The sequence below is a fragment of the Ranitomeya variabilis genome, chromosome 3, assembly GCF_051348905.1.
Source record: "Ranitomeya variabilis isolate aRanVar5 chromosome 3, aRanVar5.hap1, whole genome shotgun sequence".
NCBI classification, from domain to species: Eukaryota; Metazoa; Chordata; class Amphibia; order Anura; family Dendrobatidae; genus Ranitomeya; species Ranitomeya variabilis.
In genome coordinates this window covers 247,818,540-247,846,257 of record NC_135234.1, presented here as the reverse complement: position 1 = coordinate 247,846,257, position 27,718 = coordinate 247,818,540, and the positions used below count along the sequence as shown (strand labels likewise).

At 42.7% G+C, this 27,718-nt stretch overlaps 1 protein-coding gene across 1 annotated transcript in view; it reads left to right on the top strand.

The window, feature by feature from the left end:
• PLCXD2 (phosphatidylinositol specific phospholipase C X domain containing 2) overlaps window positions 1-27,362 on the top strand; it is a 63,957-nt gene extending 36,595 nt beyond the window's left edge. Inside the window, exons 2-4 of the mRNA XM_077295346.1 lie at window positions 2,487-2,947; window positions 14,371-14,612; window positions 26,786-27,362. Coding sequence (XP_077151461.1) covers window positions 2,487-2,947; window positions 14,371-14,612; window positions 26,786-26,948 — 866 coding nt within the window. The 3' untranslated portion in view covers window positions 26,949-27,362. The remainder of the gene's footprint in view (window positions 1-2,486; window positions 2,948-14,370; window positions 14,613-26,785) is intronic.
• Window positions 27,363-27,718: the final 356 nt, after the last annotated feature.

Below are 27,718 nucleotides of genomic sequence, written 5' to 3'. Positions count from 1 at the left end.
TGGCTGCTTAAAGGAAGAGTTATTTATCATCTGCAACTACAGGAACTGTTCAGAGAATAGACCTTAGTGTTCCGTTTTCTGAAAAATCATGTCACCCAGCCTGTAGTTTGTTTTAAAAAATCCAAATGTCTGTTACTCACCTTCTGCAGCTCCAGTGCTGAGTATCCGCGGCTGCTCCCAGTGTCTTTTATCATCTACAGTGCTGACATCACGTTTACAGCGCTGCAGCCAATAACAAAGCTTTCCGGCTTTGAACGGCTCATGCTGTCAACTCTGGCAGCTCTGCTGATATTACTGATTGGCTGCAGCGCTGTTCATGTGACATTAGCACTACAGACAATAACAGTCACTGAAAGAAGCAGCAGAGACTCAGGATGAGTAAAGAAAATTAAAAAAAAGAAACAGCAGCCACGGAGTTTTACGAAACCGGAAAACGTATTTACCGTAATTACAAGCTCGATTGGGTGCTATCTCTGTCTGGACTCATTGAACTCTTTTCAACAGTGGTTTCTGTATGGTGCTCACTTCCATGCATTGAGAGTTGAGTTCATTGAATAGCCTTGGTAGAGCACCAATGTTGTTAAACTCATTCTACAGTGGGTACAGAAAGTATTCAGATCCCTTTAAATTTTTCACTCTTTGTTTCATTGCAGCCATTTGGTGCATTCAAAAAAGTTCATTTTTTTCTCATTAATGTACACTCTGCACCCCATCTTGACTGAAAAAAAACAGAAATCTAGTAATTTTTGCAAATTTATTAAGAAACAAAAACTGAAATATCACATGGTCATAAGTATTCAGACCCTTTGCTCAGTATTGAGTAGAAGCACCCTTTTGAGCTAGTACAGCCATGAGTCTTCTTGGGAATGATGCAACAAGTTTTTCACACCTGGATTTGAGGATCCTCTGCCATTCTTCCTTGCAGATACTCCCCAGTTCCGTCAGGTTGGATGGTGAGCGTTGGTTGACAGCCATTTTCAGGTCTCTCCAGAGATGCTCAATTGGGTTTAGGTTCAGGCCTCTGGCTGGGCCAGTCAAGAATGGTCACAGAATTGTTCTGAAACCACTCCCTTGTTATTTTAGCTGTGTGCTTAGGGTCATTGTCTTGTTGGAAGGTGAACCTTCGGCCAAGTCTGAGGTCCAGAGCACTCTGGAAGAGGTTTTCATCCAGAATATCTCTATACTTGGACGCATTCATGTTTCCTTAAATGACAACCAGTCGTCCTGTCCCTTCAGCTGAAAAACACCCCCATAGCACGATGCTGCCACCACCATGTTTCACTGTTGGGATTGTATTGGGCAGGTGATGAGCTGTGCCATGTTTTCTCCACACATACCGCTTAGAATTATCACCAAAAAGGTCTATTTTCGTCTCATCAGACCAGAGAATCTTATTTCTCATAGTTTGGGAGTCCTTAATGTGTTTTTTTTTAACTCTATGCGGACTTTCATATGTCTTGCACAGAGGAGAGGCTTCCGACGGGCCACTCTACCATAAAGGCCCGACTGGTGGAGGGCTGCAGTGATAGTTAACTTTGTGGAATTTTACCCATCTCCCTACGGCATTTCTGGAGCTCAGCCACAGTGATCTTGGGGTCCTTCTTTACCTCTCTCACCAAGGCTCTTCTCCCACAATTGCTCAGTTTGGCTGGACGGCCAGGTCTAGGAAGACTTCTGGTGGTCCCCAACTTCTTCCATTTAAGGATTATGGAGGCCACTGTGCTCTTAGGAACCTTGAGTACTGCAGAAATTCTGTTGTAACCTTGACCAGATCTGTGTCTTGCCACAATTCTGTCTCTGAGCTCCTTGGCCAGTTCCTTTGACCTCATGATTCTCATTTGGTCTGACATGCACTGTGAGGTGTGTGTATTTCCAAATCAAGTCCTATCAGTTTAAACACAGCTGGGCTCCAATGAAGGAGTAGAACCTTCTCAAGGAGGATCGCAAGGAAATGGACAGTGTGTGACTTAAATATGAGTGTCTGAGCAAAGGGTCTGAATACTTATGACCATGTGATATTTCACGTTTTGTTTTTATTAAATTTGCAAAAATTACTACATTTCTGTTTTTTCAGTCAAGATGGGGTACAGAGTGTACATTAATGAGAAAAATAACTTTTTTGAATTTACCCAATGGCTGCAATGAAACAAAGAATGAAAAATGTAAAAGGGTCTGAAAATTTTCTGTTCCCCTATGACATGGCCTCTTGTGCATCAGGATGTGCTGCAACTTGCAAATCGTCATTAGCACCAAGTACATTCTCCAACTCCATCATTTACAACATTAACTTCCCAATTTTCTTAATGTTTACGGGTCTCTTTCAGTTGCTAAACAAACCCAAAACAGATGTCATGTCTGATGCCTGTTATTTGACCTGTTATTTGGGTAGTCATGGCCTTAGTTTAATGTTCTTTATACTGCTTAACTTGTGTTGCTCCTTTTTGGAAGAGTCAGTATGAACTTTAAGATAGTCTATTCTCTTTCAGGGTCGCATGATTCATTCAGTTATTGGGTTGACGAAAAATCTCCCGTTGGACCAGACCAAGCAAGATCACTTAAACGTTTAGCAAGAATCTCATTGGTCAAGAAACTAATGAAGAAGTGGTCTGTTACCCAAAATTTAACATTCAAGGAACAATTGGAGTCCGGTATTCGCTATTTTGACCTACGGGTATCTTCTAAGCCAGAGGAAGCTGAAATAGAAATCTACTTCATACATGGCTTATATGGAATTAAAGTATGGGATGGACTTACGGAAATTAACACTTTCCTAACTAATCACAGCACTGAAGTTGTGTTGTTAGACTTTAACCACTTCTATGCAATGGACAATGAACATCATTTGTATCTTGTGAATATGCTACGGGAGGTGTTTGGCAGCAAGCTGTGTATAACTGACTGCGTTGAAAACATTACATTACAGTACCTTTGGGAAAAGAAGTATCAGGTAGGCAAATGTTTCAATTATCATCAGTTAAATCAACCACTAAAAATAGGATTGTCACATAAGCGCAGAACACTATTGTAGAAGGTTGGAATAGCCATATACAGGTTTATAGAATTTGTAAAGCATGCTATCATATGTATGTTAGTACTAAAAATATCTACCATTTGTAAATCCCATCAGCTGTTGCAGGTATTTTTAGAAATGGTCTACAGATGTTCTGTGCTTGATAATAATTGGCGTAGAGTACTTTAAAAACGTATTTGCATTGTCATTAGTGATGGGCGAACGTACTCGGATAACGTCTTATCCGAGCATGCTCAGGTGTTATCGTGTATTATGGTCGAGTTCCTGTGAATGGATGATTTCCGGCTGTTAGACAGCCTCAACACATGTGGGGATTGTCTGATTGTTAGGGAATCCCCACATGTGTTGTGGCTGTCTAACAGAAATCCTGCAGCCGACATAATAAACGAGCAAGCCCAAGATACCCGGATAACACCTGAGCATACTCGGAAAAAAACGTTATCCGAGCACGCTCACTCATCACTAATTGTCATATAATCTTTTCTACATACACTTAGATTATGATCACCTGGAGACAGAAAAGAATCCCTGCACAAGAACAATATATGGGTCCTTTACAATTCAATAGCTCGTCATAATGCACAAATCCACCTGCTTTAAAGGTGGATGTGGGGCCCATTATCTCTTGGGCTCCTGTGCGGTGGCACAATTGTGCCAATGACATGTCAACCCCTGACTTTAATAGCTCTAGTCCATAGGCCACTTACAGCCTACATGGTACAGAAAGTTCACATATGTCCTACTGTGTGTGCACAATAACTGATGCTTTAGTGAGATCCATCAGCAGTTTGTGTTTTGCTTAAAGGGATTGGTCACTTCATCTTTATTTTGACAACATGATATAGTGACATTTATTAACATATTCAGTGCTCAGCATAAATAAGGTTACCAACAGGTGGCTACCGCCATGTTTTACTGTAGACACCATTTCAAATAGAAAAATTAATCAATGATCTAAAACACACACCTGTTGCATTCTGATGAAGAACAGGATGATGTAATTTAGTGGCCAAGTACGTTTTCTGATCTGAACCTAGTCGAAACACCTATGGCGAATTCTGAAGAGACAAGTTGAGCATCACTGTCCATCCAGAATCCAGTCTCTAAAAGAAGTCGTTCGTGAAGAATGGAAAAAGATAAGATGTCGCAACATGTCGTCAACTTATTCATTCCATGCATAGAAGAATTGATGCTCTCCTTAAACATCATGGATGTCAAGCAAAATAGTAGCGGTAATAGTTTTTGATGTGGGGTCTCTTCCTTTCTTGCATCAACTAATTTGAACAAAACTGAAGATTTTGTATTGAAAGTTATAGTTAGTGTTGAGCATTCCGATACCGCAAGTATCGGGTATCGGCCGATACTTGCGGGTATCGGAATTCCGATACCGAGATCCGATACTTTTGTGGTATCGGGTATCGGTATCGAAACAACATTAATGTGAAAATGTGTAAAAGAGAGAATTAAAATAAAAAAATATTGCTATACTCACCTCTCCGACGCAGCCTGGACCTCAAGCGAGGGAACCGGCAGCGTTGTTTGCTTAAAATTCGCGCTTTTCCTTCCTTACGTGAAGTCCCGGCTTGTGATTGGTCGCGTGCCGCCCATGTGGCCACGACGCGACCAATCACAGCAAGCCGTGACGTAATTTTAGGTCCTTCAGGATTTTAAAATTACGTTCTGGCTTGTGATTGGTCGCGTCGCGGTCACATGGGCGACGCGACCAATCACAAGCCGTGACGTCACGGGAGGCTGGACACGCGCGCATTTTAAAATGCGGACCAAAAAACCAGTGTGGGACTGCACTTTTTTTGCAATTTCACTGCACTTAGAATTTTGTTTCCCGTTTTCTAGTACACGACATGCTAAAACTAATGATGTCGTTCAAAAGTACAACTCGTCCTGCAACAAAATAAGCCCTCACATGGCCAAATTGACGGAAAAAAGAAAAAGTTATGGCTCTGGGAAGGAAGGGAGTGAAAAACGAACACGGAAAAACGGAAAATCCCAAGGTCATGAAGGGGTTATAAACCTCTTCTCTTAAAAAAATGCAAATTGATGGAGCAGCATGTGGCCAGACCTGTCCGTCATTCTCCAACTGAAGAATGTACTGCTTATTACCTGGCCTATCAGCCACCACTGCAGTCAATAAGTAGTGGGCAGTCTCCCAGGCAAGTAGCACAGTACTTACAAGTACAATGCAATAACAATTCTAAGGGCTGCTCTGGCGCAGTCTGGATAGCTGCCTTTGCCTGCAGCAGTGCAACATTCTGGACAGTAGCACAAGTATGCCTATGATCTGAACTGTCAATCAATGAGGAGTGTATTGCTTCCCCCCACCTCAGCAACCAGAAAGCTGGGAAGGGGTGCACTCCTGTAGAATGCTTCTTTCTGACAATATCAGTGTAGTGAGTGGAAGCCACAGACAGCAGCCAGGGATGAAGGCGCGTTCACACTATATGCGCACCTGCACTGACGCTGTGTTAGTGCCGCTAGGCTCCTTCCATGTAAGTGTTCCGAGGATTCAATTCAGGCTGTGCTTGCTCTGGGCAAGGTAGTGCTGGTGATCCGGGAAACTGGGAGATAGATAGGGTTGCAGCATCATTTACAACTTTATTGAAGCACAGTTTACACAGCAATAAGCCAAAACCTGTGGGACAGCATGTTCTGTCCAAAACCATAAATTTATCAGCTATGTACATGAAAATTGTCAGGTGAACTAAATAATAAGCTCATCAGTGTCCTACAGAAAATACATACGGTTATAAAGTGTTAAAGAACATGTCTACGGCTGGGTTCACACTGTGTCTGTGGCGTCCGTTAGACAGACTACGTTACACCGCGGCATAACGCGGTGTAGCGTAGCCTGTTAATGCCGCCATTAAGTTCTATGTTGGACGCATCACTAGCGCCCGCCCACAATGGGCGTGCGCTAGCCATGTGCCGTCATTGAGTGACGGACCCTGGGACGCGGGCTGCAGCGTTTCCGGGTCCGTCACTGCTAACGCAGATAGAGCCAGCAGATGCTCTATCTGCGCTAGCGATGTGACAAGTCGGCACTTGCGTTAACAGCAGCCCATTAACGTATGAGTTGAACGGGCTGCTGTTAATGCAGTGTGAACCTAGCCTAAGAGTTAAGTGTCGCGTTGTTCTCTAAATTCCCCAGATATCTTTCTGATCCAGCATCTGTGGGTGCGCAAGAAAAACAAATCTGATCCAACTTGAAAGGAAATTGTCTCAGACATACAGTCTGATCTGCAAACAAAAGAGGGTCCGAGGGGTGTCACAAGTCTTGGTCCAGCGACTCCCATCATCTTACGATCACTGTCATCCTGCTTGCTTCATGTGGATGACACATCCCTACGTCATCCACACAATATCCTTGGCATCGCGCTCCTGTGCAGGCATACTTATCTGTCCTGTTGAGGGCAGAGCAAAGTACTGCAGTGCGCAGGTCGCGGGAAAGGTCAGAGAGGCCCAGCGCATGAGCACTGCAGTACCTTGCTCTGCCCTCAACAGGTCGGAGAAGTACGCCTGTGCAGGAACGCGGTGCCGAGGAGACACTGAAGATGACATACAGACGCGTCATCCAGATGAAGCAAGCAGGAGGACGGCAGAAGAATGAAGTGGGTAGAAAGGCAAAATTAGCAATTTTGAAAAGTGATATATAATATGATGACTGCAATACATTAAGCGGATACAAGTTTTGATGGGAGTGCTTTTTTAAAGTAATTTAGAACTTGAGAACACCCCTTTAATGGAAACAAAGCCTTATTAATGTCCAAGTGACCTCAACCTATCTGTCTGGGCGGAAAACCAATGGCAACCAGTTGTAAATGACAGGCAATTTAAACCTTTTTTTCTTTGCTAAAAGAAATAGTGAAAGCTTTTACATATTGCATCCAAAACTTATCCCTTTATTTATGGAGCACAAGCAGGCGTGCCGAGTACTTTTGAATGTGGAATGAGGGCTTCTCAATTAGTATTGGAAAAATTATCCTTTTTTTTGGCATCTGCAATAGATTTGTTATTCTCAAAGCGATGTAACAATTACAAAGAATTTTTATCAAGCCATCCAAAAAGTATCTTTTTTTAGGGAGCATGAACAGGTTAACTGTTTTCAAAATGTAGAAGCAATGGCTTGTTCTGAACAAGCCTTTAAAAAAAATTAGCTTTATTTTGTGAGCTGTTTAATCCCGACAGAGCCAATTTTCACCAACTCCAACCTTAACCACAGCCCCAACATCCAACTGTAACCCCAGACCTAACCCTAATACATCCCTAACCCTAATATAACCCTAACCCTAATACATCCCTAACCCTAATACAACCCTAACCCTAATACATCCCTAACCCTAATACAACCCTAAACCCAAAACTAACCCTAATGCAATCCTAACCCTAATACAACCTTAACCCCAACTGCAAAGAATGGAAAAAAATATATGTATATATATTATATCATTTTTATCTAACTAAGGAGGTGACAAATGGGGATTTGATTTGCTATTTTTTCTTTTGATCACTGTGATAGGGTCTATGATCAAAAGGAATCAATGTTAAAAATTCCCTATTATTTTCGGGTAACGGCACTGCGCATGTGCCTGCCATTTTTTTTTTTCATGACAATGATGCAGAGGGCCGGGGATGGCTTAGGTACTGAGGGAGCTTGGGGGCATCATTTCTCTCTTCTCTGACATGTATGTCATGTCAGAATGAAGGGAAATCATTGTAACTACGATCACAGTGGGTTTTTTTCATGATTGGAGACTGAAAAATCCAGCCCTGATCATGTTCTACAAGTTCTTAACTACCACCGGTAGTTGAAACCTCGAGATTTTCCATCTCTAGGGGCACTACATCCTTTTTCCCGATCACCATTTTAGAATGGCAATGAGGGAATAAAGCCCCTTAACGGCTGTCGTTTTAATGTGTATTGGCTGTCGTTACGGGATTAATGTTTGTGTACCCCCAAGAGCGTACGTTTTGCATCAGTGGTATGGTCTACCACTATAAAACAGTGTGCAGTCAGGAGGTGTAAGGCTGATCAGTGGCAGAAGCTGCACGATAGAGAATTGCAGTGGACCAGGCAAGGAGATGTCTGGCAGTGTGGGGCCAGCAAAGACAGGCCTGGCAGCAGCAGTGGAGTCTAGGATTATAAAGCACAGTGGGCATGCTGCCAGGAGATGTGTGGCTGTTTAGTGGCAAATTCGGAAGAAAAAAGACTAGACCAATGATGGTATGCACACCCATGAATCGTACAAAAAATCAACCAATTTTATTGACACCTCAAAAAAGACACACATAGAATAAAACCATTTAAAAATGCCTGAATACAGGACCAATAGCCCTCACCCCTAGGTACAAAATACATAATACGGTATAACCATAATACCATCATTGGTCTAGTCTTTTTTCTTCCGAATTTGTCTAAGTTTCTTACAGACCAGGTTTTGCACCCTGCTTCAGCATTTATACAGGGGTGCACCCCTTATACCTATATTCTCAGCTGTTTAGTGGCAGTGACAATGGCAGAACCCACATTATTTAGAATTAGTACGTGGCGGGCAAGGATTTGTCTTGTAGTGCATGGACACCAGTGGCAGGTCTGGCTGCAGTAGTACAATTTAGCACTATAAAACACAGTGGGTGGGCAACCAGGAGATGTATGGCTGGCATGACTGTGCATGAGAGAAGCCTCATGCTAGAGAATTAGGAGGGAAGCAAGAAGATGTCTGGTAATGTAAGATGAGCAACTGCAGCAGAAGCAGTTCTACAGTAAAGATGACTTGATAAAAAGGGTTTAGATACCCAACTGAGCATGGGCCATCGGCACTGGTGGCACCAGAACTGTGCAAAAGATAGACAATTGGTAGTCAGGCAGGCACATGGCATATCCAATGTAATCATTGCCAGTACTCATAGGTGAATGAAAATCAGCACTGATCCATCCTGATTTATTTTGACAAATGATAGGTTTTCCATTCTTGCGGTGGATAACATGTGGTGGTGGTGCACCATCTTGGGTGTCAGGTCCGAGCATTCCTACATGAACAGTTACCTGGAAAGTGGATTGGTCATCGTGGGCCAGTTGAATGGCCACCAAGGTCTCCCGATCTGACCACCTTAGACTTTTATCTTTGGGGTCATCTGAAGGCACTTTTCTATGCTGTGAATATACTAGATGTGCAGCATATGAAACAACGGATATTGGAAGCCTGTGCTAGCATTTCTTCTGTGGTGTTGCTATCAGTGTGTCAACAGTGGGAGAAGAGGGTTGCATTGACAATCCAACACAATGAGCAGCACTTTGAACACATTTTATAAGTGGTCTTTAACTTGTAAATAACTCATGAAAGAATAAAGTTACGTTAAAACCAAGCACACCATTATTTTTCTTGCGAAATTCTCAATAAGTTTGATGTGTCACATGACCCTCTTCCAATTGCATAAAATAAAGTTAGATCCAAAATGATCAACTTCAAAATGGCCGCCATAGCCACCACCCATCTTGAAAAGTTTTCCCCCTGCCATATACTAATATGCAACAAACAGGAAGTTGATATCACCAACCATTCCCATTTTATTTAGATGTATTTAGATCTCAATCGTTGAAAATGGGAGTGACAGTCAATTTGTGAATAATAATGCAATGTTCTTCAACACACATGCAGTAGTACAACACCATACAATTTTGTTATTTTTCTGTCCCTATGTGGAATGTGATGTGTGCTCAGTCTTCCTCATCAGCCCTCATCTTTTATACTGGCTGTGATAATCCCCCGATTGTCTTTTCTAGACCATGTGATGTGATTGCTACAGGGCATTATGGGAAAGCCCTCTTGGTTGCGTCTGGCATCATTAGCCCCCTTTTTGAATCTTCAGCAGTGTGTGAAATGGACTTTCCGTACATTGGCCTATTCGCCCAAAGCGAATCCCAAACTGTTCGATATCACTTGGACCTTGTGATGCCAGCATCCTTGCATGATTCCTCTCCTTCCTCCCAGCAGGGACACCGATATGCTCACCGCCTCGGCCACCCAGATCCGCCCTCTGCTCCAACTCCCACTGCAGCTCCTATGTCACAGGGCCTGCGCACACTGCAAAGCTCTCCTGAGAGCTTGCTTAGGGCACTCGTATGCTCCCCACCTCTTAAAGGGGTCGCATGTGCAGTCTGTATGTGTCCCCATCCAATAGCTGGGAAGTGTTAATTATTTAAGGCACCTTCCCCTGTAAGGATGTGCCTGACCAACATCAGTGTTTAGATTGTCTGCAAGCTGCTAAGTCGGTTGTCGGGTTCCTGTTCCCGTACCCATCCTGTTACTCTGAACCTGTTCTGTGTTCCAGAAACTGCACTGTCTGAACCAGGACCAGTTTTTGTCCTGTCTAGTGTTTCAGAAACCGCTCTTTCTGAACCAGCACCAGTCTTCATCCTGTCTAGTGAACCAGAATCTGTACTGTCTGAACCAACATCAGTATCCGGTCCTACCTATGACTCCGAGTCCATACCTGCATCCATGATCCTTGGTGTTAGCTGTTGATGTACCGGATATTGCTCTGGAGTGGTACCTGGCAGCTATCTGCGGCTCAAATCTAACCTCACCATAAGAGGCTCTTAGTTACACCTCTCCAGGGTAGGCTGAGCCCATGGCACAGTCTGTCCACACCCACCAGCATGATGGACCTCCAAGTATCAGGAGATTTGACTCAAAGTTTATTTTCCGTGGATTGAATTGATCATCTCTAGTTACCAGTAATTAAATGTTTTAGACCTTACTCAGATGAATTGTATCCAGGTTCAGTCCATCAGACTCACAGAAAGTTAGGGTGTTTCAGAATGCAGACAGGGAAACAATGACTGAATGAGATTTTCAGCTGTATTCAGATGTGCCTTGTCTGCTATATTCATTACTAAGGACCAATGTGGCTCACACCTGAATGCATGGAGTACATACTATTTGACTGCTCTGCAGTCTCTTTACTATCATGGATTACTAAACATATTATACAGTAGAGTTCAAGATAATAGCAGTTCAATATGACTAACCAGATTAATCGCTGGTTTTGGTAAAAAATTCTATTACCACATGTTCAACAATTTACCAGTTGGTGCAGTAGATTCTAAGAAAACCAACAGACTCAGAATTCATGATCTGCATGGTTTTGAGTCTGTGTATTAGAATAACTAATTGAAAGGGGGTGTGTTCAAAATAATAGCAGTGTGGAGTTTAATTAGTGAGGACAATCATTCTGTGAAAAACGGGTGTGAATCAGGTGGCCCGTATTTAAGGGTGAAGCCAGGACATGTTGTACATTTCTCCTTGAAAGCCTGAGAAATATGGGTTATTCGAGACATTGTTCAGAAGAACAGCATACTTTGATTAAAATTTTGATTGGAGAGTGTAAAACTTATAAAGAAGTGCAGACAATGATAGGCTGTTCAGCTAAAATGAACTCCAATGGTTTAAAATGGAAAGCCGAGATGTGTAAGAAAATGGAAGACTAACATTCGAATGGATGGAAGAATATCCAGAATGGCAAAGGCTCAGCCAATGTCCTGCGCTGGCCGTCGTTGGCTATAATGGAAGCCTATGGATGCAGGATCCGTCGCTGACCGTCAAAACCAGGAATCCAGCGACGTATCCCGTTTTTGTATTCTGAGCATGCCTGGAAGGATATTGTAGTGAGGGGAAGCTCTCTCTCTCTTCCAGATTTTTAGACATTCAAATACAGGAATTTCCTAATTCGACACATCCGTTAGCAAACTGGATGCGTTGCATCCGATTTTCTATTTTTTTAAGACATCCGTCGATACGTCGCATCAACGCATTCTGACGGCCGCCTTCCGACGGAAGTGTGAAAGAAGCCTAAGCATCCTGGGCTGGAATAACAGTTGATGGAGCCAGAAGTTGGTTGACTCTATGCAACATAGATGTGAAGCAGATCTAAAATACTGTGTGTATACAACAAAATATTAGGTTAGAGATTCACAGGAATGCTATATCCACAAAAAAGTACATATTGTGAGTTTGTAAAGATAAATGCAGACACGGCTATTTTTTTTAGAACAGCCCAATGTTAATTTGTTGTTATTTTCTGTAAACTAGTTAAAAATTATATACATTTCTCTTCATGTTTTGAATTAGAAAACAGTGTGCAATGTTACCAATGCATGGAAATAAAAACTAGTATAAAGATGTTGCTATTAACTCATGTTTTTGAACGCACTGCTATCATTTTGAACACTACTGTAAATGCAGGCAGTGACACATCAGTTCATCAGATTTGTTATTATATTTTAGCACATGCCGGGAACATTCTTTTTACATAGTACTAATTGTCACCATGACTCAATATATGGAGAACAGCATTCCTGAGTTTGTGCGTAATGGACCTGCCTATCTACCTAGCGCATAACACACCACCCACGATCTGGTTCAGAATGGAATGCAGCTAATACTGCAGTTATGTGGCACACAGTAAAATGTTGGTACTATTATTGTTTGATGTTACTTCATCCTTGGCCATGCAACATAAAAGACTTTGTAGTGCACTTAAGAATGTGTCCTTAGGATCAGTCATCAGTTGGGTGGGACACTTGGTACCCCACTGATCTGCTGTTCTCTGCTCCAGTTCCGTGTTCTACAGTTTATCTACAAATTAATCTGGGTGTAAATGTATATGGCTGCCATATTCGGTCCCATACATTGTTTCTATCCAGCCGCTGCTTGAGCATATTTCAACTAATCTATGGGGTTGCTAGATCCTTGTATGCAGTTATATTGATGCCCTATCCAACAATCCATCAGTTGTTAAATCTTTGACAGCCCCTTCAAGATCGTAGTTTTGCAATGAATGTGGATGTGCAGGTGGACGTAACCATGGCCTATGAACTACTTCATATACAATTTCATTCTACTTGTGGAAAATAGACTACCCTGCTAAGAGAACAAGGTGACTTATATGAACTAGGCACTGATCATGGATGAGTGTTTGTGGTAGTAATTGTTCTATGTGTTTACTGCACTTCCCCAATGAGCATCTGGGCAAAGAGCAGTTTGTTGGAACCTCACAGCTATTTGCACTTAAAAAAGTGGGAGCTTCTGTATGGTTGTACAAAATGACATATACCGGTAATAACATATTATGTAGAATATTCAAAACTATGTTACACTGCAGAATATACACATGCATGGTAGATTTTTCAGGTTGAGAAGTCTTTTATTTAAGCTTCTTGAAGGCCCTAAAATTAGCTAAATACAACATCACATGAAGGACACATGGCAAATTTTACTGTTTCATTATTTAACAAAAACAGCTAAAATGCAGGAGTGTGTGAAAAATTTGGGAGATCCACTTGCAGATGCAATAATTTTAATAATTTTCTGTATGACTTTATTAGAGTGTGCCTTCTTTAAGGACAAATTGTGCTCTTCTTTACAATGCTGCTTAAGTTCATTGAGGTTTGTGGGCATTAGTTTAGGCACAGCTCTCATAAGGTCCCACCACAGCATTTCTCTTGGGTTGAGATCTTAACTTTTACTGGGCCATTGTAACACATTCTTTTCTTTTTCAGTTAGTCTGATGTAGATTTGTTGGTGTTCTTGGGATGATTCTCTTGTTGCATGACCCAGTCGGCCAAACTTTAGCTTTTGGATAAATGGCCTCACATTTGGTGCCATACCTTGGTATACAGGAGAGTTAATGGTCAATGCAATTATTGCAAGTTGCACAGGTCTTGTGGATGCAAAGGAGAAAAAAAAGTTCCATCACTTGTCTACAAAGATAAAAAAAATCAAAATCCTTTATTTCATAAGATTAAAATCCAATATGATAGAAAAAACATCCAAGTAGAAAAAATATCCTTATGAACCTATGCATTCCAAAATGATATTATTAAATGGTTCATAGTCTAAAGAGAACCATTTAATAATATTGGTCTTAAATGCGTAGTCTCACTAGGCTATTTTGTTTTTGCTTGGATTTTTCTATCATATTGGATTTAAATCTTATGAAATACAGGATTCATGGTTTTTTTTTAATCATTGAAGGTGAGTGCTGGAACTTCCTTTTCACCTAACCATATAATTATTTTGTTCATTCACTGCATTTTGTTAATGGATAAAAATAAACTAATAGCACTTCTATTTTTAAAGCATTCTTACTTTGCAGCATTTTTTTCACACCTGCCTAAAACTTCTGCATAGTGCTGTAAATATACTTATACATATGTAAATTAAAGCAATCATTCCTCAATCAGTAACCATTACCTCTAGGGAAATCTTCAAATTTTTGTGTATGATTCTGTTACTAAATTTTTGTGTTTTTCTCTTAATTAGGTTCTTGTTTTTTACCACTTTAATATTTGGAATGAGCACCCATTCCTTTGGGCAGGAAATAAGATGCCAGCACCATGGGCCAATACAACTAATGTACAGAAGTTGATTCAATTTCTCGAGACAACTCTTGGAGAACGTGCTAAGCGGGGGACATTTCATGTGTCTCAGGCCATTCTCACCCCACAGGTTAAAACTATTGTAAGGGGACTAAAATCTGGATTAAAGAATACACTTGTCCACAGGTAAATTTAGGCTAACAATGCAAAAATATACTTTTTTGGTATTTTAAGATGCTATGTATGAGAGGCCTCATATTTTCACACAGGTAAATTTGCCTTTTTCAGATTTGTTGTACTATTGTTTCATACAGAGTTAGCACATTTGAATATGCAGCACGCTCCTTCAACTTTCTTACCATTAATTTAATCTTCTCACTTCATCTTAAAACAAGAGACCCCTGATAGAGTAGACATGTTTATCTACTTGTATTACGTATGTCCCCCGAATCGTTATGTGTGTTTGCATTATGGCAGATGAGAGATGAGATGAATGATTGACTTGTTGAAATTTTGTAAAAAATAGAATAACGATAAGACATTGGACCCCTACAAACTTCCACACTAGCCCATGTTGACGGCACAGTCATCTAAGGAGAAGAAAGCTCTTAAAGCTTTCCAGGGTAAGACTGAAATTGTCTTAAGGGAATTAGCAAATTATAGGCATCCAAAGAGCTGCTATTCCTAAAGCCCGAGAAACATCCATGACATCAACAAAGACTTACTCCATCTTCTCTAAGTCGTCTTTAATGTTAAAAGTCAATGCAATAACAATTACCGTAAGTCACTAATCTGATCTGAAAAAAACATCATCAAAAGGCGGTTCTATTTACAGTAGTTATAACCATTATTTATTTTATATCATTAGCTTCAAATTTGACATTAAATATGTCTACAACAATGAAAAAGAATTCTGTAACTGTGGACAGAATAATGCATTGTAATGTGTGAGGCAGTGAGGGCGATCATATGCGAGGGTCGATATATATCCCCCCAGGATGCCGACGAAGTCCTATTAGACCTGCTGGAGTGCCTTGTATTCACAGCAGGACGCCTGTGTGTCACAAGGCAAAATAAAAGTAAGTGGACCTGGTCAACCTATTTGGCCAAGGCATTATTCAGGGAAACCTGTTATGGGCTTTTATTTTTGAAACGGACTACAGGAAGGTAGTGGGGTTGGTCCATTTTCTCCGGCCGGGTTTTCCATGTGGCCTACAGCCACAGGTTGATTGTTAAATACCCTGCAGTATCGGGTTTGGGTGTGTCAGTGTGGAGTTTGCAACTTGCGGAGCAATCGGCTCTGCAGAAGCTCAGCCTGTGTGAGTTAACACAGAGCCAGCAGAGCGAACTCCTGGCACCCCACAGGGTGATTTGATGGTGCAGTCGCCCTCGGCAACCGGATTCCCACGGACTGTTTTGTTTCCCGGCTGCGATCCAGAGGGTACCGTGTGCTGTAATGCTGTGATTGTGGACTCTAAACACGTTTGCTGTGAACTTTTACTGTGGTCACTGTCTGTCACACTGAACCAACCCCGCTGCACTACAAATGGTAGAGGACAGAATATTGCTAGAAAGAATATTACGTGTGAAACAGCTTAATGGGTTATTTTCATCATTGACATGTGTCTGTTAGTATTGATTTTACTTTGGATATCTCTATATGCCATAACTATCTGTGATGGGAATACAAAATAAATCATTAATATACATGTCCTCTTACAATTAACTCAATTATTATATTCTTCCTAACGTTTGCCCATTTATCTCTGTGTATCTTTAGAAAATAAAACCCAAAATAGTAATATATCTGTGAATTTACTCTCATCCGGAAGGAAAGAAAAGTAGCTCCCTAGTGACCTAATTTAGCTACCTTCAATGTTCAACTCTTCATAATGTGCCTTGCAACATGATTAGACATCTGATTCACATGTAGTTAGTGCCCCATGGAAGAACAGGGTTTATCTGGCTTAAATCAAATGCCTTTGATGTACAGTACAGTTGTGCTCAAAAGTTTACATACATCGGCAGAATTTTTGCTTTCTTGGCCTTTTTTTTTCAGAGAATATGAATGTAAACTCCAAAACTTTTTATCCACTGTTGATGAGGATTATTTGGATGTTTTAGGTTGTCATTATGATTTAAAAAGAGAAAGCACAGTAGTTTGATAATAAATGGCTTCACCCAACTACTAACCATAAGAGAAACTTTTGAGCATAACTGTATATTTTGGGCAGAAGAGAGCTAGAACTAGGAGTGGTGAATATGAAAATAGCCAAATAATAGGAGGATGTGCTGCAGTGCCCAGTGCCACCAAACATTGAATGGAGCAGCACTTTGCATCTCTGTTCATTTTGATTACATTTTGTTGCCATTATTGATGAGGCAGCATGCTCGAGTGCTAATCGCGCTCAAATACTATGCTCGAGTCGACGCAGCTGCATGTCTTGACAGCTGCAACACATGCAGGGATTGCCCAACAAACAGATAATCCCTGCATGTGTCGAACAGCCATGAGACATGCAGCTGCGGTGACTCGAGCACGCCAAAATGCTCGATTAGCACTCGAGGAGCATGTTCAGATAACACCTTATTTGAGCATGCTCGCTCATCAGTAGTGGCCACCAGAGCAAATAACAGCTGATCAATGTGGGTGCCAGGTGTTGGACCGACACCACACTCGTATTGGTGATCTATACTATCAGTAGTTCATTATTATGATGTAACCAGGCAACCCTTTGAAGGTGACCAACTGCATATGAAGTCTAATAGGCATTGTTCCAGGGGAAAAAAAAACCATGCAAATTAGCTCTTTGTCAGAAGAACTATTTCCCTAGTGGCATATTTAAATTAAGGGGATGACTCTTTAAAGGGAACCCCCTGACACACCCCGTGTCACTCTTTTGCGCTTTATGTAAATCCTGACAGTCCAATTCAATCTTTGCTGAGGATTCTATCCCTCCTCTCGGCTCCTGATCGCCATCTTCATGCTCTGATTGACGTGGATGACTCCTACATCATCCACAAAGCTGGGCGAAATCTCGCATTTGCGCAGAGACATCGCCGGCTCGTGCCTGCACACTTTGCTCTTCCCTACTGCGGGCAGATCCTAAAACATAAGAGCGCATGCGCCCTACTAAAGGCACAGCCTAAAACTTAAGAGCACATGCAGACATATACAGTACAGACCAAAAGTTTGAACACACCTTCTCATTTAAAGATTTTTCTTTATTTTCATGACTATGAAAATTGTAAATTCACACTGAAGGCATCAAAACTATGAATTAACACATGTGGAATTATATACTTAACAAAAAAGTGTGAAACAACTGAAAATATGTCTTATATTCACTAACGACCTACTTACCGCCAAAGCTAATGGACAATACTCTGTACTCCTCCTTCTAGACCTGTCCTCTGCTTTCGACACAGTTGACCACTGCCTCCTACTACAGATCCTCTCCTCCTTTGGCATCAAAGACCTCGCCCTATCCTGGATCTCCTCGTATCTTTCCAACCGCACATTAGCGTCTCCCACTCCCACACTACCTCCTCATCCCATCCTCTCTCTGATGGAGTCCCCCAAGGCTCTGTTCTAGGACCCCTACTCTTCTCAATCTATACACAGCTTGGGACAACTCATAAAGTCCCATGGATTCCAGTACCACCTCTATGCTGATGACACTCAGATCTACCTCTCTGGCCCAGATGTCACCGCTCTGCTGTCCAGAATCCCAGAGTGCCTATCAGCTATATCCTCCTTCTTCTCCTCTCGCTTCCTCAAACTCAATGTGGAAACATCTGAACTCATCATCTTTCCTCCATCCCATAGATCTTCCTTACCTGACCTATCTATCGCAATCAATGACATCATGCTTTCCCCCGTACCAGAAGTCCACTGCCTCGGAGTAACCTTCGACTCTGCCCTATCCTTCAAACTGCACATCCAAGCTCTTTCCACCTCCTGTCGCCTCCAGCTCAAAAACATCTCCAGAATCCGTCCTTTCCTCAACCGTCAATCTACTAAAATGCTTGTGCATGCCCTCATCATCTCCCGCCTTGACTACTGCAACATCCTTTTCTGCGGCTTCCCTGCTAACACCCTTGCACCTCTCCAGTCCATCCTTAACTCTGATGCCCGACTAATTCATCTCTCTGCTCGCTACTCCTCTGCTTCCCCCCTCTGCAAATCTCTTCACTGGCTCCCATTCCCTCAGCGTATCCAGTTCAAATTACTAATACTGACCTACAAAGCCATCCATAACCTGTCGCCTCCATATATCTCTGAACTAATCTCCCAATATCTTCCCTCACGTAATCTCCGGTCCTCCCAAGACCTCCTTCTCTCCTCCACACTTATTCGCTCCTCATCCAATCGCCTCCAAGACTTCTCACGAATATCCCCTATCCTCTGGAATTCTTTGCCCCAACACGTCCGACTATCAACCACATTCGGATCCTTCAGACGGAACCTGAAAACCCATCTCTTCAGGAAAGCCTACAGCCTGTTCTGACCCCGCTGCCTCCTCATCACTACTGAAGCTACCGCCTCACCAACGCCGGAGCTGCAGCAACCCTCAACCTATTGTCTCCTTCCCCATAATCCTGTAGAATGTAAGCCCGCAAGGGCAGGGTACTCGCCCCTCTGTATCAGTCTGTCATTGTTAGTTTGTTTACTGTAAGTGATATCTGTAACTTGTATGTAACCCCTTCTCATGTACAGCACTGTTATGACCCCAATGGCAGAGGGTCTCAAAAGTACATACCAAGTCTGCAAACACAAAAAACCAGCTCATAGGGCAGTGGTAACTGGGCTGACCATATATCTAATCCTAGCACCACAAATAGCAGCAGCCGGGGAACGTGCCTACGTTGGTTCTAGACGTCTCGCGCCAGCCGGAGAACTAACTAACCCTAGAAGGGAAAAGATAGACCTTTCTTGCCTCCAGAGAAAAGACCCCAAAAGTTGGATACAAGCCCCCAACAAATAATAACGGTGAGGTAAGGAGAAAAGACAAACGTAAGAATGAACTAGATATTTAGCAAAGAGAGGCCCACTGACTAATAGCAGAATATAGTAAGATGACTTATATGGCCAGCAAAAACCCTATCAAAATTTCCACGCTGGATATTCAAGAACCCCCGAACCGTCTAACGGCCCGGGGGGAGAACACCAGCCCCCTAGAGCTTCCAGCAAAATCAGGAATCACATTTAGTACAAGCTGGACAAAAAATAAGAGCAAAGCAAATAACCAAAAAACAAGGAAGCAGGACTTAGCTTAATTTTGCAAGATCCAAGACCAGCAGACAGGAGCAAACAGAAAGGAACTGATTACAACGATGCCAGGCACTGGACTGAGAAACCAGGAAGTTTATATAGCAACACCCCTGGACTAACGACCCAGGTGGGTACCAAACTGAGGAAAGACAATCCCAGAGTCATATCACTAGTGACCACAAGAGGGAGCCCAAAAAGTCTAATTCACAACAGTACCCCCCCTTTAAGGAGGGGTTACCGAACCCTCACCAAGACCACCAGGGCGATCAGGATGAGCAGCGTGAAAGGCACGAACTAAATCGGCCGCATGCACATCAGAGGCAACCACCCAGGAATTATCCTCCTGACCATAGCCCTTCCACTTGACCAGATACTGAAGCCTCCGCCTGGAGAGACGAGAATCCAAGATCTTCTCCACCACGTACTCCAACTCGCCCTCAACCAACACCGGAGCAGGAGGCTCAACAGAAGGAACCACAGGTACAACGTACCGCCGCAACAAAGACCTATGGAACACGTTGTGAATGGCAAACGACACCGGAAGATCCAAGCGAAAGGACACAGGATTAAGGATTTCCAATATCTTGTAAGGACCGATGAAGCGAGGCTTAAATTTAGGAGAGGAGACCTTCATAGGAACAAATAGAGAAGACAGCCATACCAAATCCCCAACACGAAGTCGGGGACCCACACCGCGGCGGCGGTTGGCAAAACGCTGAGCCTTCTCCTGTGACAACTTCAAGTTGTCCACCACATGATTCCAGATCCGCTGCAACCTATCCACCACGGAATCTACCCCAGGACAGTCAGAAGGCTCCACATGTCCCGAGGAAAAACGAGGATGGAAACCAGAGTTGCAAAAAATTGGCGAAACCAAAGTAGCGGAACTAGCCCGATTATTAAGGGCAAACTCAGCCAACGGCAAGAAGGTCACCCAATCATCCTGATCTGCAGAAACAAAACACCTCAAATAAGCCTCCAGAGTCTGATTAGTTCGCTCCGTTTGTCCATTAGTCTGAGGATGAAAGGCAGACGAAAACGACAAATCAATGCCCATCTTAGCACAAAAGGATCGCCAGAACCTGGAAACAAACTGGGATCCTCTGTCAGACACAATATTCTCAGGAATGCCGTGTAAACGAACCACATTCTGAAAGAACAAAGGAACCAGATCGGAAGAGGAAGGCAGCTTAGGCAAAGATACCAAATGGACCATCTTGGAAAAGCGATCACATACCACCCAGATGACAGACATGCCCTGAGACACCGGAAGATCTGAAATGAAATCCATGGAAATGTGTGTCCAAGGCCTCTTCGGGACAGGCAAGGGCAAGAGCAACCCGCTGGCACGAGATCAGCAAGGCTTAGCTCGAGCACAAGTCCCACAGGACTGCACAAATGACCGCACATCCCGTGACAAGGAAGGCCACCAAAAGGACCTAGCCACCAGATCTCTGGTGCCAAAAATTCCCGGATGCCCTGCCAACACCGAGGAATGAACCTCGGAAATGACTCTGCTGGTCCACTTATCAGGAACAAACAGTCTGTCAGGTGGACAAGAGTCAGGTCTACCAGCCTGAAACCTCTGCAACACACGTCGCAAATCCGGAGAAATGGCTGACAGGATAACTCCCTCTTTGAGAATACCAACTGGTTCTGCGACTCCAGGAGAGTCAGGCACAAAGCTCCTTGAAAGAGCATCAGCCTTCACATTCTTTGAACCTGGTAAATACGAGACCACAAAGTCAAAACGGGAGAAAAACAATGACCTGCGGGCCTGTCTAGGATTCAGGCGTTTAGCAGACTCGAGATACATCAGATTTTTGTGATCAGTCAAGACCACCACACGATGCTTAGCACCCTCGAGCCAATGACGCCACTCCTCAAATGCCCACTTCATGGCTAACAACTCCCGATTGCCAACATCATAATTCCGCTCAGCAGGCGAAAACTTCCTAGAGAAAAAAGCACATGGTCTCATTACAGAGCAACCAGGGCCTCTCTGCGACAAAACGGCCCCTGCCCCAATCTCAGAAGCATCCACTTCAACCTGAAAGGGAAGTGAGACATCAGGCTGGCACAAAACAGGCGCCGAAGTAAACCGGCGCTTCAACTCTTGAAAGGCTTCCACGGCTGCAGGAGCCCAGTTAGCAACATCAGAACCTTTCTTGGTCATATCCGTCAAAGGTTTAACAACGCTAGAAAAATTAGCGATAAAACGACGGTAGAAGTTAGCAAAACCCAAGAACTTCTGAAGACTCTTAACTGACGTGGGTTGAGTCCAATCATGAATAGCTCGGACCTTGACTGGGTCCATCTCCACCGCAGAAGGGGAAAAAATAAAACCCAAAAAGGGAACCTTCTGTACTCCAAAGAGACACTTTGAGCCCTTAACAAACAAAGCATTCTCACGCAAAACCTGAAACACCATCCTGACCTGCTCTACATGCGAGTCCCAATCATCAGAAAAAACCAGAATATCATCCAGATAAACAATCATAAATTTATCCAGATACTTCCGGAAAATATCATGCATAAAGGACTGAAACACTGAAGGAGCATTAGAGAGCCCGAAAGGCATCACCAAGTACTCAAAATGACCTTCGGGCGTACTAAATGCAGTTTTCCATTCATCTCCTTGCTTAATGCGCACAAGGTTGTACGCACCACGAAGATCTATCTTGGTGAACCACTTGGCACCTTTAATCCGGGCAAACAAGTCCGACAACAGAGGCAAAGGATACTGAAATTTAACAGTGATTTTATTCAGAAGCCGATAGTCAATACAAGGTCTCAAAGATCCGTCCTTCTTGGCCACAAAAAAGAATCCCGCACCAAGAGGGGAAGAGGATGGACGGATATGCCCCTTCTCCAGAGATTCCTTGATATACGAACGCATTGCGGTATGCTCAGGTACAAACAGATTAAATAATCTTCCCTTAGGAAATTTACTACCTGGAATCAAATCTATAGCGCAGTCACAGTCCCTATGAGGAGGAAGAGCACTGGACCTGGACTCGCTAAATACATCCTGGTAATCAGACAAATACTCAGGAACTTCCGAAGGAGTAGAGGAAGCAATAGACACCGGCGGGGAATCACCATGAATTCCCTGACAGCCCCAACTTGACACAGACATTGCCTTCCAATCCAAGACTGGATTATGGGTCTGTAACCATGGCAGACCCAAAACGACCAAATCATGCATTTTATGCAGAACAAGAAAACGAATCACCTCCCGATGTTCAGGAGTCATGCACATGGTTACCTGTGTCCAAAACTGCGGTTTATTTTCCGCCAATGGCGTAGCATCAATACCTCTAAGAGGGATAGGATTTACCAACGGCTCAAGAACAAAACCACAGCGCTTGGCAAACGACAGATCCATAAGACTCAGGGCAGCACCTGAATCCACAAACGCCATAACAGGGTAGGAGGACAATGAGCAAATTAAAGTCACAGACAAAATAAATTTAGGTTGCAAATTACCAATGGCGACAGGACTAACAACCCTAGTTAGGCGTTTAGAGCATGCTGATATAACGTGTAGAATCACCACAGTAAAAACACAACCCATTCTGACGTCTATGATTTTTCCGTTCATTTCTAGTCTGAATTCTACCACATTGCATTAAATCAGGTGTTTGTTCAGACAACACCACCAGAGGATTCACGGCTTTGCGCTCCCGCAAACGCCGGTCAATTTGAATAGCCAGCGCCATGGAATCATTCAGACCTGTAGGAATGGAGAAACCCACCATCACATTCTTAATGGCTTCAGAAAGGCCATTTCTGAAATTTGCGGCCAGAGCACACTCATTCCACTGAGTAAGCACGGACCATTTCCGAAATTTTTGGCAATACACTTCAGCTTCATCCTGACCCTGAGAAATAGCCAGCAAGGCTTTTTCTGCCTGAATTTCAAGATTGGGTTCCTCGTAAAGCAATCCGAGCGCCAGAAAAACGCATCAATATTTGCCAATGCCGGATCTCCTGGCGCTAGCGAGAAGGCCCAATCCTGAGGGTCGCCCCGTAAGAAAGAGATAACAATTTTTACTTGCTGAGCTGAGTCTCCAGATGAACGGGGTCTCAGAGATAGAAACAATTTACAATTATTCCTGAAATTCCTAAACTTAAATCGGTCTCCAGAGAACAGTTCAGGAATAGGTATTTTAGGTTCAGACATTGGACTACTGGTAACAAAATCTTGTATGCCCTGCACACGAGCAGCAAGCTGATCCACACTTGTAATCAAAGTCTGGACATTCATGTCTGCAGCAAGCACAAGCCACTCAGAGGTAAAGGGGAGGAAAAAAAAGAGAGGAAAGAAAAAAAAAAAAAACTCAGACTTTCCTTTCTTGTAATCCCACTTCTGCAATGCATTAAACATTCAACCTTGGCCTGGCATACTGTTATGACCCCAATGGCAGAGGGTCTCAAAAGTACATACCAAGTCTGCAAACACAAAAAACCAGCTCATAGGGCAGTGGTAACTGGGCTGACCATATATCTAATCCTAGCACCACAAATAGCAGCAGCCGGGGAACGTGCCTACGTTGGTTCTAGACGTCTCGCGCCAGCCGGAGAACTAACTAACCCTAGAAGGGAAAAGATAGACCTTTCTTGCCTCCAGAGAAAAGACCCCAAAAGTTGGATACAAGCCCCCAACAAATAATAACGGTGAGGTAAGGAGAAAAGACAAACGTAAGAATGAACTAGATATTTAGCAAAGAGAGGCCCACTGACTAATAGCAGAATATAGTAAGATGACTTATATGGCCAGCAAAAACCCTATCAAAATTTCCACGCTGGATATTCAAGAACCCCCGAACCGTCTAACGGCCCGGGGGGAGAACACCAGCCCCCTAGAGCTTCCAGCAAAATCAGGAATCACATTTAGTACAAGCTGGACAAAAAATAAGAGCAAAGCAAATAACCAAAAAACAAGGAAGCAGGACTTAGCTTAATTTTGCAAGATCCAAGACCAGCAGACAGGAGCAAACAGAAAGGAACTGATTACAACGATGCCAGGCACTGGACTGAGAAACCAGGAAGTTTATATAGCAACACCCCTGGACTAACGACCCAGGTGGGTGCCAAACTGAGGAAAGACAATCCCAGAGTCATATCACTAGTGACCACAAGAGGGAGCCCAAAAAGTCTAATTCACAACACAGCACCATGGAGCTATATAAATAAATAATAATAATAATATTCTAGGTTCTTCAATGTAGCCACCTTTTGCTTTGATGACTGCTTTGCACACTCTTGACATTCTCTTGATGAGCTTCAAGGGGTAGTCACCTGAAATGGTCTTCCAACAATCTTGAAGGAGTTCCCAGAGATGCTTAGCACTTGTTGGCCCTTTTGCCTGCACTCTGCGGTCCAGCTCACCCCAAACCATCTCGATTGGGTTCAGCTCTGGTGACTGTGGAAGCCAGGTCTTCTGGCGTAGCACCCCATTACTCTCCTTCTTGGTCAAATAGCCCTTACACAGCCTGGAGGTGTGTTTGGGGTCATTGTCCTGTTGAAAAATAAATGATGGTCCAACTAAACGCAAACCGGATGGAATAGCATGCTGCTGCAAGATGCTGTGGTAGCCATGCTGGTTCAGTATGCCTTCAATTTTGAATAAATCCCCAACAGTGTCACCAGCAAAGCAACCCCACACCATTACACCTCCTCTTCCATGCTTCACGGTGGGAACCAGGCATGTAGAGTCCATCCGTTCACCTTTTCTGCGTCGCACAAAGACATGGTGGGTGGAACCAAAGATCTCAAATTTGGACTCATCAGACCAAAGCACAGATTTCCACTGGTCTAATGTCCTTTCCTTGTGTTCTTTAGCCCAAACAAGTCTTTTCTGCTTGTTGCCTGTCCTTACCAGTGGTTTCCTAGCAGCTATTTTACCATGAAGGCCTGCTGCACAAAGTCTCCTCTTAACAGTTGTTGTAGAGATGTGTCTGCTGCTAGAACTGTGTGGCATTGACCTGGTCTCTTATCTGAGCTGCTGTTAACCTGCAATTTCTGAGGCTGGTGACTCGGATAAACTTATCCTCAGAAGCAGAGGTGACTCTTGGTCTTCCTTTCCTGGGGCAGTCCTCATGTGAGCCAGTTTCTTTGTAGCGCTTGATGGTTTTTCCCACTGCACTTGGGGACACTTTCAAAGTTTTCCCAATTTTTCGGACTGACTGACCTTCATTTCTTAAAGTAATGATGGCCACTCGTTTTTCTTTACTTAGCTGCTTTTTTCTTGCCATAATACAAATTTTAACAGTCTATTCAGTAGGACTATCAGCTGTGTATGCACCAGACTTCTGCTCAACACAACTGATGGTCCCAACCCCACTTATAAGGCAAGAAATCCCACTTATTAAACCTGACAGGGCACACTTGTGAAGTGAAAACCATTTCCGGTAACTACCTCTTGAAGCTCATCAAGAGAATGCCAAGAGTGTGCAAAGCAGTCATTAAAGCAAAAAGGTGGCTACTTTGAAGAACCTAGAATATAAGACATATTTTCAGTTGTTTAACACTTTTTTGTTAAGTATATAATTCCACATGTGTTAATTCATAGTATTGATGCCTTCAGTTTGAATTTACAATTTTCATAGTCTTGAAAATACAGAAAAATCTTTAAATGAGAAGGTGTGTCCAAACTTTTGGTCTGTACTGTATATTAGGCAGTAGGGCAGAGCAAAGTGCGCAGGCTCGTGTTTTTGCTTGGCTGGATCACACAGGAGGCATCATCCATACTAATCAGAGCAGGAGGACAGCAATCAGCAGCTGGGAGGATGGACATATGCTTCGGCAAGGACGCCTATCGGACACAACTGGCGGGATTTACATAGAGCGTGTGAGAGTTTACAAAGGTCTTTGGGGTATACAGGGAGAGTCAAGGGGTTATATACCCCTTTAATGAAATGTAGCAGAGGAGCTGATTACGGTTCAGACATGAAAAAAACTAGTTACATGTTCCCTTTAAGCAGGCTTGAATAATAATTAATCTATAAGAACATGACCTTTTTCTAATCAAGTTATGTGTTTCATACAGAATGTCTCATTAATGTATCTTTTCTTCTAGGAATCTTCCAGTGATACTGAATTGGGTGAAAACGCAGAAGCCAGGCACCATGGGTGTTAATATCATCACATCAGACTTTGTTGAACTAGTTGACTTTGCAGAAACCGTTATTGGACTAAATTATCTGCTGCTTAAAAACAGAAAAGATAAAGAAATTGGCTAAGAATAAAAACTGAAGCCAGTAGGACTCTGTAAATGCCATGGGAGAAACTATACATAGGAGAAAAATAAATTGCACCCAGTGTCTGTGCTTTTTCTTTTATTACATCTACCTCTTTAACTTATTTCATTTTTCTAATAATTAACAGATGAAGACACCATTCCTCAATTATGTATTTCCAAGAATCTTATACTTTATGTGAGGTTATTAGAATCAGGAGACACTGCCGAATAATTAGCCAGTGTAATATAAAATCTTGACTTTATTTTCCATGTTTTGAATGGAGAAGATGGAAGCCCAACAATTTTTGAGAATAGCTTGGTGGTCATTTTCTATCCTCATTTGTGTGTGTGTCCAGTAAAGGTCCACTAAAGAAATGATTTGTATATATGTTTAATAAAATGATGTAAAGCTGAACTTGTGTATTTTATTATATAAATCACATAATGTTAAGGTGGCGATCAGAAGATTCTGTGAAATTCAGAATTTCTATGTAAATGTAAAAGGCTTACTAATTACTACTTGTATCTAGCAATACTATGTTAGTATGGACTACCAGTACATGTGACCGTAAAGTTCTTACTTGTGCACAAACCTTTTACGTAAGCTCACAAATTTCCAGTTTTTCTGTATAGTAGACTTATAGGATTCTATATTGTCTTTGTAAAACAATGCCCATCCATCACATGCAATTCCAAAATTTCCCTTCCTATAGCGACAGACTCTGGTCGAAAATTCCTTGTGTGTCTTTGCATATGATTGGAGACCTTCAA